The following is a 13,033-nucleotide window of genomic DNA, read 5'->3' as shown; positions in this document are numbered from 1 at the left end:
CTACCTGTAGCATGTAAACCTGGGTACCTCTTGTTACAGGCAGTTATGGTCCTAGTAGTTTTTCACAGCCACGCTCTGTGAAAGGCTTTTGGAAACATTTATCTGACGACCTTCATACATCTTCCAACTCCTGGGCTTTGTTGCACCTTGAAGAGGCTATCAGTGGAGCCTGCCATCTCCACCGCCACCCTGCCTGTGTGGCTGGTGCTACCTCATGCCTTCTGCCTCCTACCTCCTCGGCAGGTGCACAAAAAGTCCCATTTGTGTTTTAATCTTATTAGATAATTACCATTTGGTGAGAGAAAATGATATATATAAAAATACATTTATAGATATAATTTACTTTATTCTCACATTTAGAAGCAATATATTTTAGAAATTTGCTTCGGGGTTGGAAGATATTAGTATAGGGAAGAGGCACGAGAACACAAATTGACTAAACATGATGCCAAGTGGAGATTAGAGCCTGCCAAGTGCTGCTAGACTCGGGAACCTGGATGATCAGCTATAAGGCCAGACCACGGGGAACCTACAGAACAAAGAAATCCCACTGAGATTACTAACATTGTTCACACACACCATGAAAGGATAACAGGGAAAGACAGACTCTTAGCTGTACCTTGCACAAGTTAAAGATACACCCAATCATTCATTCCATTCTTCACACCCCATAATGAGTAATTTTTCACAGAAACAAAGAAAGATAAAAACCCAGTTCCCGAAACACTCGGGGTCTCGTTCTGTCACTCTAAGAAGAGACCACATTCTGTCTGTGAGCATTATTCCTTCTCTGATAAACTTTCCTTCGTCTATCTCTGGCTCATTCTTGAATTCTTTCCTACATGGAGCCAAGGACCCGCCCTCTCTCGATGGGTGAAGGGATTCAGTCTCCACTCAGGGGGATTCACTCTGTCCTGCATCAACATTACCTAGTTTGTCAAGGTTTGATAAGTGAAAATTATAAAATCTACTTATTTTCATTTCATTTTGCTTTTAGAGATCAGAGGTTCACCATTCCGTGGGCTTGATGTTTATGACTGCAAATTGTTCATTCCTTTTCAAATGACTTCATTATATCTCTGTTTTAATAGCTGTTTTCATTAATATAGACGGAAGCCAGAAATGCCCAAATGCTCTTGTGAAGACATAGTAAAAGTTATTCCTAATGAAATCTCAGAGTGATTTGCCAGGGGAATATTTTCAGATCAGGCAACTGGCAGAACTGAGAGCAAATCCATGTGCGGTTGCACGAAGGTCAAGGAATGGGCATGTCGATTTTCAAACCGAGTGAGGAGAACCAAGAAAAGGAGAAGGAAACAATATCACATGCTAGTATAGAGCACTTTACATTTCAATGGAGACGAGAAGCCAGATTTAACATGGGGTCACTGAAAGTAAGTAATTGGGCTCCGAGTATCAGAGTAATTCTCGGCTGTGGGATCTCCTGCACCATCAGTCTACACGCTTCACTTTCTTTACATGGTAGGGAGTTATCTCTTGTAAGAACTCTCCCTTGTCCTTACACGCCCCCTTTACTGGGTGTTTCCTTTGGTGATCTAAATCTTCCCTTCGCTCCTGTCTTCTGCCTTCTGACTACCCTGGTGTCTGTCCCATGTGCCCCTGCATGGCGTGACACGCCTGATGTCTCTAGGACATGTGAGTATAATAAACTGTTTTTTCCTACACCTCTCCTTTGCCTCCTCTGTGGCTGCACCTGACTGACCACCATACCTACAAAATACAAAGTGTACATAGTCCTTTACTTGCAATACTCGTTTCTTAATAGTGCCTTTGATGAGCAGAATAATTCATTTTGAAAAGGGCCAATATTTATCAATTTTTCAAATTTTACGTGTGATTTTTGGATCACCTCTAAGAATCTCTGTCTACCCTGGGTCATGGAGAGATTCATGTAAGTTATTTATAGAGTCTATATGGTTTCAGGTTATCAGTTTAGGCCTATAAAAGTCTGTTTTCATGTGGCATTCATGAGAGCACAAGGCAGAAAATGCTACCTACAATGCTGCACAGAGAGCAGAGCCCCTTGTGGCTCTCTGGTATCCCTCATGTTGTCCTGTCCTTGCACAGTGCTCTCCTCAGGGCATCCTTGACCTCTGCGTTCCTCAGGCTGTAGATCAGCGGGTTCAGCATAGGGTTGAAAAAACTGTAAAACAGGAAAAGGATCTTCTGCTGCTCCTCAGGATGGCGGGACTTGGGGGCCATGTACATGACAATGGCACTGCCAAAGAAGAGCCCGACCACGCAGAGGTGGGAGGAGCAGGTGGAGAAGGCCTTTCTGCGGCCGTCCCCAGACTGGATCCGCAGGATGGCAACGAGGATGCGCGTGTAGGATACCAGCACCAAGCTGAGGGGCCCCACTAGGATAAAGACACAGGCCGCAAAGATGACAACTTGGTTGAGCCATGTGTCAGCACAGGCCAGCTTGAGGACAGACAGGATTTCACAGAAGAAGTGGTTGATTTCATGAGGCCCACAGAAGGGTAGCCTCAGAATGAGAAGCACATGGACGAGAGCCAGGAGGGAGCCACATGCCCAGGATATCACCACCAGAATGATGCAGACCCTCCAGCTCATGATGACAGAATATCGGAGGGGGTGGCAGATGGCCACATACCGATCATAGGACATCATTAGCAGGAGAAGACATTCGGTGTGAGCGAAAGTCAAAAAGAGAAAGGTCTGTGTCATGCATCCAGCAAAGGAGATGGGCTTGGCCGGATTCAGGAGGTTTACCAGCATCTGCGGCACCGTGTTGCAGGCATAGGCTATGTCGACGGTGGCCAGGTGTGAGAGGAAGAAGTACATGGGGGTGTGCAGTCTGGGGTCCAGTGAGATCAGCCCCAGGATGACTCCATTTCCCAGAAGGGTGAAGGCGTAGAATAGAGAGAAAAATCCAAAAAGGAGAATGTGGATCCTCAGACCAAGACAAAATCCCAGGAGGACGAATTCTGTAACCACTGTCTGATTTTCCTCCATTTCAGTACTGAAGAGAGAATCAAGTAGCTATGTGAAAACTATGTTATTTATTGTTTCATAAATTTTTTGGTGTTGGAAATTATTGGTAAACACCTTTAGACAGACAGATAGAAATGGAGGAGACAGTAGGAAGAAACAATAAAAAACAAGAAAAGAAAATAGAAAGATAGACGGACTTACTTATTTAAACACATTTTAATTAAGTGTTTGTCCATTGAACTAAATTCTCAATCTGACATTCAGGTTTACAGAAGGAGGCTATGTCACCAATGATTACCTATCTAGGGTCATTGACACTGATATGGAATTAATAAATATTATACAAGATTACAAAGGAAGATATCATGCAATATAGGATCTCTCACACCTACATATGTTCAAAAGTATAAAAGAATTATTGGATAGTAGAAACAATCAGTAAGAAAACAGTTTAAAATGGAAGAGTCCACCAAAAGAAAACAATTTTACTCACTTCAGCAGAAATCATGACTGAGTTATATACTATCTAAGTCTGATAAACATGAGTTGGAAGAATTAATGTTTGAATATATACAAATACCCAAAAGCCATCTATATAGTCAATGTGCTTCCTGCCAAGAATCCAATGGCATTTTTTACAGAAGTAGGAAAAACTCCTAAGCTTTGAAGGAACCACAAAAGACCTTGTAGAGCCATAGTAATCCTGAGAACGAAGAGAACAGAGGCATCACATTTCCTAGTTTCAAGCTATACTATAAATCCATACTAATCAAAACTTATGGTATTGCATGAAAACAGACACAGAGAAGAAACATGGCGGAGCAGGAGACAGTCCTGGATCTCTCCTCTTGAAACAGCAATAAGCTGAACAGCTAAAACTCAACGAAAAACACCCAAATGGCACACCAGCATGTATAAGCGTGGGATCTGAGCATAAGAGCTACCACACTACCGGGTGTCGGGTGGTGGACTGGGAGAAACAAAGCAGCTGCCTCTTGCAGCCAGAGCTCCCTGCAGGAGGAGGCATAGGGGAGAAGGTGAGGAGAGTTCCCTGAACAGCCCTGCCTGGGAGTGCTGTGAGCTCCATGCAGCTAGCGGCAGTGCCCAGTCATCAGGGCAGATGGTAGAGAAATGGGGATGGCAGAGAAACGACAGTTGATTTTTATCAGCCGCAGTTGCAGAACAGAGGCTGAGCTGCAGCTCCCATCCCCCACCCAGAGGGCCCCTCCCCTCATACCCTCTGAGACCGATCACTTCAGTGCCCCAGGGGAATCTGAGCAAATGCTACCAAAACTATCGCTAACACTGACAGGAACTGAGACTGAGGGTAGCGAGCATGATTAAACATCTATAAGGAAAACAAGGCATTATTAAGACTTTATATGAAGCAGAGATGCAAGAGGCTTAGATACCACCTACTGGAAATCAAAAGAAAAACACTTTCTTTACAACTGGCTAGGGACCATTATATAATAAATCTTTCTGGCAAAAAATCAAAATACACTTCCATTAATACCCAGGTGGAGAAATAATCCATTAAACACCATGAACAACCAAGGTGACAAGGCATCTCAGAAAGAAAGAGAAAAATCTCCAGAAAATAAGCTTACAGACAAAGAAATATGCAACTTAATTGACAAGAGAATTCAGGATGGTACATCTGAAAAACTCAGTAGTGAGATCCAAAATGAATCATATCAACAATTTCAGGAATTGAAAAAACAACCAGATGAGCAGAATGAGTTCTTTAGCAAGGAGACTGAAACTCTTAAAAAGAACCGAATAGAACTTCTGGAGGTAAAGAACACCCTTGAAGATGAAAAATGAAATAACAAGCTTGGAAAATAGAGTTGACCAAATGAAGGAAAGGATCAGTGATAGTGAAGACAGAAATTTAGAAATAAAGCAGAAGGAAGGAGAGAGAAACCGAAGAATGGAAAATAATGAAAGAGAAATACAAGAACTAGCTGATACCATCAGGAGAGGAAACATAAGAATAATGGGCATTATCAAAGGCGAGGAAAAGGAGCAGAGATTAGAGAGTATTTTCAGACAAATAGTTGACAAGAATTTCCCAAATCTAAGGAATTAGCTGGAGCTTGGAATTCAAGAAATTGATATAACACCCAATTATTGCAACCCCAAAAGGCCTTCACCAAGACATATTGTGTTAAAATTATCAAAAATCAATGGCTAAGACAGAATTCTCAGGGCTGCCAGGGAAAAGAAGATGGTAACCTATAAATGAAACCCATTAGATTATCCGTGGACTTCTCAGCACAAACCTTACAAGCCAGAAAGGAGTAGAATCACATATTCCAACTGTTAAATGAAAGGAACTACCAGCCAAGAATAATGTATCCAGCTACGCTCTCCTTTAGATATGAAGGAGAAATAAAGACCTTTCCAGACATACAAAAATTGAGGGAATTCTCCACTACAAGGCCTACACTACAGGAAATACTGAAAGGAGTCAGCTTAATAAAACAAAATGACAAAAATATATATATAATTAGGAGAAAGGTGACTGATAGGCTGATAGAAGCAGCAGAGTGAAACCCTTACTAGGAACAGGGCGGTATAAGCATAAAAATAAGAAGAGATTTGCTATAGCAAGATAGTAATGAACGTTCAGCATACATAGAGACAAATTGAGACAACAATGACTAAAAAGGGAAGGATTCAAAGATTCACATTTGCAAAGGGGAATGGAGATAAGGCACGAGCAGAAGAAAAGGGATGACTGTATATATATATAACTATCCTTTACATATTTGTAATGGTAACCACACACCAAAAATTCAGAACCAAAGTATATGACATAAAACAAGTAAGACCAGACGGAAAACCCACAGAAGCCGAACAAAGTAAAGAAAACAGAAACACAAGGATGAGGAAGCAATGGAAACACTGAGCTACCAGAAAGCAAAAGATAAAATGGCTATAAGAAGACCTCATATTTCAATAAGCACCCTAAATGTAAATAGACTGAACTCACCAATAAAAAGGTACAGAGTTGCAGATTGGATCAAAAAACAAAACCCAACCATATGCTGCCTCCAGCTCCAAAGACTTTTTCACTTTGAAGTGAAACGGTGGAAAATGAGATTTCAAGCAAATAGCATTCAGAGAAAAGCAGGAGTAGTGGTACTAATATCAGATGAAATGGATGTCAAAATAAAAAATATAAAGAAAGATACTGAGGGACACATCATAGTGATAAAGGGAATCATGCACCAAGAAGACATAACACTTATGAATATCTATGCTCCAAATCAGGGAGCCCCAAAATATATAAAGCAATTACTAACAGAACTAAAGCGAGAAACAGACCAAAACTTTATCATGGTAGGGGGCCTAAATACCCCACTGTCGGATATGGACAGATCATCCAAACAGAAAATCAATAAGGAAATAATATCCTTAAATGATACATTAGACCAACATAATTGACATTTACAGAGCCTTTTATCCCAAAACAGATGCTTATCCATTCTTCTCTAGTGCACATGAAATATTCTCAAGGATTCACCACATACTGGGACACAAAGATAACCTCAACAAATATAAGAGGGTTGAAATCATACCAAACTTATGCTCTGATCATAATGCTTTGAAACTAGAAATCAACTATAAAAAGAAAGCAGGAAGAACCACAAATACATACTGATTAAACAACATGCTACTGAAGAATAACCGGGTGTCAGAGGAGAAATAAAAAGATCAAGAGATACATAGAAATGAATGATAATGATAGTACAACATATCAACACTTTTGGGACATGGCAAAAGCAGTCATAAGAGGAAAGTTTATATAATTACAGGCCTATCTCCAAAAACAAGAATGAACCCAAATAAACAACCTAACGCTTCATCTTAAAAAACTAGAAAGGGAAGAATAAATGAAGCCTAAAGTCAGCAGAAGGAAAGAAAAAATCAAAATTAGAGCAGAAATAAATGAAATGGAAAACAAAACAAAACAAAACAATAGAAAAAATCAATGCAACAAAGAGCTGTTTCTTTGAAAAGGTTAATCAAATTGACAAACTGCTGGCTGGACTCACTAAAGAAAAAAGAGAAAAGACACAAAATCAGGAATGAAAGGGGAAATTTTGACTGACGTCGCAGAAATACAAGGGAACATACAAGACTATTATGAAAAAGTATATAACACCAAATTTAATAACCAAGAAAAATGGACCAGTCCTTAGAAAAATACAATCTTCCTAGACCGAATCAAGCAAAACTGGAAAATCTAAATAGAACAATCAGCAGTATGGAAATTGAAACAATCATCAAAAACCTACCGAAAAGTAAAAGTCCAGGACCAGATGGCTTCACCAGTGAATTCTACCAAACATTCAAAGAGGATTTCATACCTATTCTCCTCAAACTCTTCCAAAAAATGTAAGAGGAGGCAATACTTCCCAACTCGTTTTATGAAGCCAATATTACCTTGATACCAAAACCTAGTAAAGATAACACAAAAAAACTATAGACCAATATCTCTCATGAATACAAATGCAAAAAATCCTATATAAGATACTAATGAACCGAATACAGCAACATATTAAAAAGATTATACACCACGATCAAGTTGGCTTCATCCCAGGGGCAAAAGGATGGTTCGACATACGCAAATCAATTAATGTAATAAACCCGTAAACAAATTAAAAAATAAGAATCATATGATTGTATCAATAGATGCAGAAAAAGCCTTTGAGAAGATACAGCACCCATTTATAATGAAAACAACAGATTCAGTATAGAAGGAAAATACCTTAATAAAGGCCATATATGACAAGCCCTCAGGCAACATTATACTTAATGGTGAAAAACTAAAAACCTTCCCTCTAAGATCAGGAACAAGGCAAGTCTGTCCACTATCGCCACTGTTATTCAATATAACATTAGAGGTCCTAGCAAGTGCAATCAGGGAAGAGAAAGAAAGAAAAGGCATCCAAACAGGAAATGAAGGAATCAAACTGTTATTGTTTGCAGGAGACGTGATTATCTATATACAAAACCCTAAAGACTCCACAAGAACACAACTAGAAACAATAAACAAATACAGTAAAATTTCTGGATATAAAATCAATGTTCAAAAATCCATAGCGTCCCTATGCTCTAATAATGAAGTGACAGAAAAAGAAGTGGAAAAAATAATTCCTTTTGCAATTGCAACAAAAAGAATAAAATACCTAGGAATAAATCTAACGAAACACGTGAAGGAACTATAAGACCCTATTAAAAGAAATCGAAGAAGATACAAAGAAATGGAAAGATATTATGTGTTTTTGGGTTGGAAGAATCAACATAGTTAAAATGACCTTATTACCTAAAGTATTATACAAATTTAATGCAATCCCCATCAAAATCTCATTCACATTTTTCAAAGAAATAGAACAAAAAATCATCAGATTTGTATGGAAGCAAAAAGATCCCGAATTGCCAAAGCCATCTTGAGAAAAAAGAATGAGGCTGGAGGCATCACTCTGCCCAACTCCAAATTATATTACAAAGCAACAGTAATCAAAACGGCATGGTATTGGCAGCATAACAGACACACACACTAGTGGACCAGATTCAAGAGTCCAGAAGTAAACACATATTTATATGGACAAATAATTTTCAAAAAAAAGCCAAAAACATACAGTGGAGAAAAGAAAGCCTCTTCAATAAATAGCGCTGTGAAAACTGGAAAGCCACCTACAAAAGAATGAAACTAGACTGTTGTCTATCACCACAAACCAAAATTAACTCAAAATGGATTAAGGACCTGAATATAAGACATAAAACAATAAAATGCATAGAAGAAAACATAGGAATAAAACTCAAGGACCTTAGACTTAAAGAGGATTTTATGAATTTGACCTCAAAGGCAAAGAAAGTAAAAGAAAAAATAAATGAATGAGACTTCATCAAACTAAAAAGCTTCTGCTCAGCAAAACAAACCGTCAACAAGGTAAAGACACAACTATCAGAATGGGAAAATATTTTTGCAAGCAACGCCTCCAATAAGGGCCTAATATCCAAAATATACAAAGAATTCATACGATTCAATAACAATAAAAAAAACAAACGATCCAATCAAAAAATGAGCAGAGGATCTGAACAGACACTTCTCCCCAGAGGACATACAAATGGCAAAAAAACATATGAAAAGATGCTCAACATTGCTAGCGATTAGAGAAATGCAAATAAAAACTACAATGAGATACCATCTCACACCCGAATGGCTATAATCAACAGGACAGTAATAACAAATGCTGGAGAGGATGCAGAGAAAAAGGAACCCTCATACACTGCTTGCTGGTGGGACTGCAAATTGGTACAACCACTATGGAAAACAGTATGGAAGAAGTTCCTCAGAAAACTAAGACTTGATCTACCATATGATCCAGCAATCCCTCTACTGGGTATTTACCCCAAAGACTTGAAAAATCATATCCAGAAAGATATTTGTACACTAATGTTCATAGCAGCATTATTCACAGTGGCCAGGACATGGAAGCAACCAAAGTGTCCTACGACAGATGATTGGCTAAAGAAGCTGTGGTACATATATACAATGGAATATTACTTAGCCATAAGAAGAGATGAAATACAGCCGTTAGCGACTACATGAATGGAAGGCAAGATAATCATGCTAAGCAAAATAAGCCAGACAGAAAAAGTTGAAAATCACATGATATCACTTGTATGTGGGATATAAATCTAAAGGCAACAAATGAACAGGACAGATAAACAGAGACTCATGGACATGGACTATAGACTAGTGGTTACCAGAGGGAAGCGGGTAGGGGAGGAGAAGGGGGAGGTAGATGGGGTTAAGGGGGCTGATTATAGGGGGTAGGGGTAGCTTGAAGTGGGTAAATGGGATCAAATATATAGTAACTAAAGGAAACTGGACTTTGGGTGGTAAACACATAACAGAATATACAGATGTTAATTTATAATGTACACCTGAAAATTATATAATTGTATTAACCAAGGTTACCCCAATAAACTTAATTAAAAAAAATAAAGTGAGTCTTGGAAATGATTTTTTTGATATGACACCTAAAGCACAAGCAACTAAACCAGAAATTGAAAAGTGGAACTACATCACACTAAAGAGCTTCTGCCCAGCAAAAGAAATGATCTTCCCAGCTATAGAAATGATCGACAAAATTGAAGACAACTAAGGAATGGGAAAAAACATGTGCAAACCAAGTATCTTATACAGGGTTAATATCCAAAATATATGAAAAACATTACAACACGATAGCAATAATAATAATAATAAATTTAAAAAATTGAACAAAGGACATTTCCCAGAGAAGACATACATATGGCCAACAGGTACCTGAAAAGGTGCTCAACAAATCTAACCATCAGGGAAACGCAAGCCAAAACCACAATGAGATGTCACCTCATACCTGTTAGAATGGGTATCATCAAATGACAAGATAAACATATACTGGTGAGGACATGAGAAAAAGGAATCCATCAGCAATGTTGGTAGGACGCTAAATTGGTGCAGCCACTGTGGAAAACACTATGCGGGTTCCTCATAGAAACATAGAAATCATAATATCCAATTATTTCCTTTCTGGAAATAATCTGAAGGAACAAAACACTATGTCTTAATGATATCTGCCCCCCTTGTTCCTGGAGCATCATTCACAATAGTCAAGACATGAAAACAACCTAAGTTCCACCAATGGATAAATCGATTGAGCACTTGTGAGATAGATATATACTTAATGGAATAATCAGCCATAAAAAGTAAATCCTACCATTTGTGAAAACATGAATGGACCTTAAGGGCACTTTACTAAGAAAAATAACTCAGAGAAAGACAAGTACTCTATGAACTCAGAGATATAAGGTGATAAAAAAAAAAATAAACAAAACCAAACTCATCAATAAAGAGATGACATTTCTGGTTACCAGAGGAGGGGAGGTGGTGGAGAGGAATCTGAGGAAGGCGCTAAAAAGGTACAGACTTCCAATCATGAGGGAAATAAGCACAAGAAATGTAAGGCACAACACAACGATGACAGTCACCACTGCTGTGTGATATACCTGAAAGTAGTTAGTGAGGAAATCCTCACAGTTTTAATCACAAGGAAAAAAGATATTTCTTTTATCTCAACAGATGATGGATGTTAACTGGACTTACTGTGATCATCCCACAATGTTTGTAAGTCGAATCATTACGCCATACACCTTGAACTTCTACAGTGCTGTATGTCAATTATATCTCAATAAAACTGGACAAACCTGAAAAAGAGAATAAGAAAGGTCATAGCCTAGAATGAAAATGAGGAGGAAATAGACTCATCTTGCTGTAATTCAATCCTTGTAAGTGTAACACGCATTATCCCTGAAAACCAAAATACAAGAATTTGCTATTGAAACCAAAACGCAGTGGTTGACCTCAAAAATAAGAATTAGCAAATACTTTAAAAGCAGACAATAGAAACAAATTATTGACAAAGTGCTAACTCAGTTTGTATTTTCACAAATGACAGCATCAACTAGTGGTAAGACACTCAGTCTGTGAATTTTACAATAGCCTTGAGAAACAAGATAATATTGAGAAATATGTGACTCGAGACATTTGGGAGCCTCCCAAAGTCCACTCAAGGTGCTTTGATACAATCTCAGGGTGGCCGGAGGTGTGACAATGACCCTAATGTAGTCAGTTGAGTGGGCAACCTGCGAAGAGAAAGACTGCAGGAAAAAGGAAGGAGATGATCAATACAAAGCATAGAGAAAGGCCAGAGAGGCAGCAACTGTCTGTGCATCTGTAACAAGCGTCAAGGTTAGGGAAGCCTGACCACCTACCTGGCATGAGAATTCTCGACACTGGCGATGCGATGTCCACATCCAGATGGACGGCTCAGGGGACTAGTAATCAATAACCCTGATCAGCCCCTCTTGCTCTGATTTCATGTTCCCCACTCAATCATTAGGTAATGAATTATCTTCTAGAGTAGATATTTCTACAAAGAAAGATGTCTTGATCAGCAAGTTCTTGTACATTATGCAGCTGCATTTAAAATTTTAAATAAAATTTTTTTCATTTTAAGTTTTAAACAAATGAAATTTAGCTATTCTGGTTTATGCATTGTCCTACTGTGCTTTGGATGGCATGATGCAGTCCTGAACAAAATTTCCAAAACTGGGTCTCAAAAGAAAGGACGAGATACTAGATCAAGGTAAACACATTGAAGACAGAGTCAGGAAAAGAAACAGATCCCTTCCTAACAGGAGCAGATGAGATGTCTGTTTTCATAAGAGCTGTTGATAAGTGGTCAAATCACTTGGACATAAAAGTAATTTTATAACATTTAAAAGTCCTTAAACATAACTGGAAGCACAGAAGCAGTACTGAGCTATGTTAAGTTTTTACCGTAAAAATGTAGTTCAGGGGAAAGAGCAGAAAGAATACAAAGGTGCACATTATACATAAAATATACTAGAAGAAAATTTACAATGCGTTGACTCTCATGCTTCTCCCAACTCACGGCACCAGCACCTAACAACTCAGTATCTTTTCTACACTCTTTCCATCTCAGCATAAATACTTATCCTCCAAGATACAGAAAATCTAACATATTCAAGCTGCCTGACACTGTCAATACTATGCTTTTTGAGAGATATGTAAAAGACATGGATTTACTGTCCATTGGCTTCATATCCCAAGGCAATAAATACCTTCGCATACATTTAGGATGAACTGGGACTGTATTGACAATAAGTAAATGCACAATTTACACAATAACAAACACGGTAATTCTCCTGAAATGTAGCATCTCTCCATAATACACAATACCTTAATTTCCTTTGGGCAGGAAAATTAGTCCATAGGTTCCAACTAAATCCATAATACAGATCTTTCCTTCTTCTTTTAGCGTCATCTTTTCTAAGTAAATCTCTGACATATGAGTACTTATTCACCCATAAACACTGAACAAATCCTAAATACTTTATATAATTTGCCTAAGAAATTAGCATCTAACTATTCGCATAGATTACGAATGATGACCATATGTGTTTAACGGTA

General features: G+C 38.4%; 1 protein-coding gene across 1 annotated transcript; it reads right to left on the bottom strand.

Moving 5' to 3' along the window:
• Positions 1–2,056: 2,056 nt before the first annotated feature.
• LOC105310185 (olfactory receptor 2A1/2A42-like) lies at positions 2,057–3,368 on the bottom strand. The gene has a single exon (XM_011386387.2). The coding sequence runs from the start codon at positions 2,995–2,997 to the stop codon at positions 2,065–2,067; it is 933 nt and encodes a 310-aa protein (XP_011384689.1). The 5' UTR covers positions 2,998–3,368; the 3' UTR covers positions 2,057–2,064.
• Positions 3,369–13,033: the final 9,665 nt, after the last annotated feature.

Source organism: Pteropus vampyrus, unplaced genomic scaffold (genome assembly GCF_000151845.1).
Source record: "Pteropus vampyrus isolate Shadow unplaced genomic scaffold, Pvam_2.0 Scaffold1389, whole genome shotgun sequence".
Classification (NCBI taxonomy): Eukaryota; Metazoa; Chordata; class Mammalia; order Chiroptera; family Pteropodidae; genus Pteropus; species Pteropus vampyrus.
The sequence above is the reverse complement of the archived record's forward strand: the minus strand, read 5'-3'. Positions and strand labels throughout refer to the sequence as shown.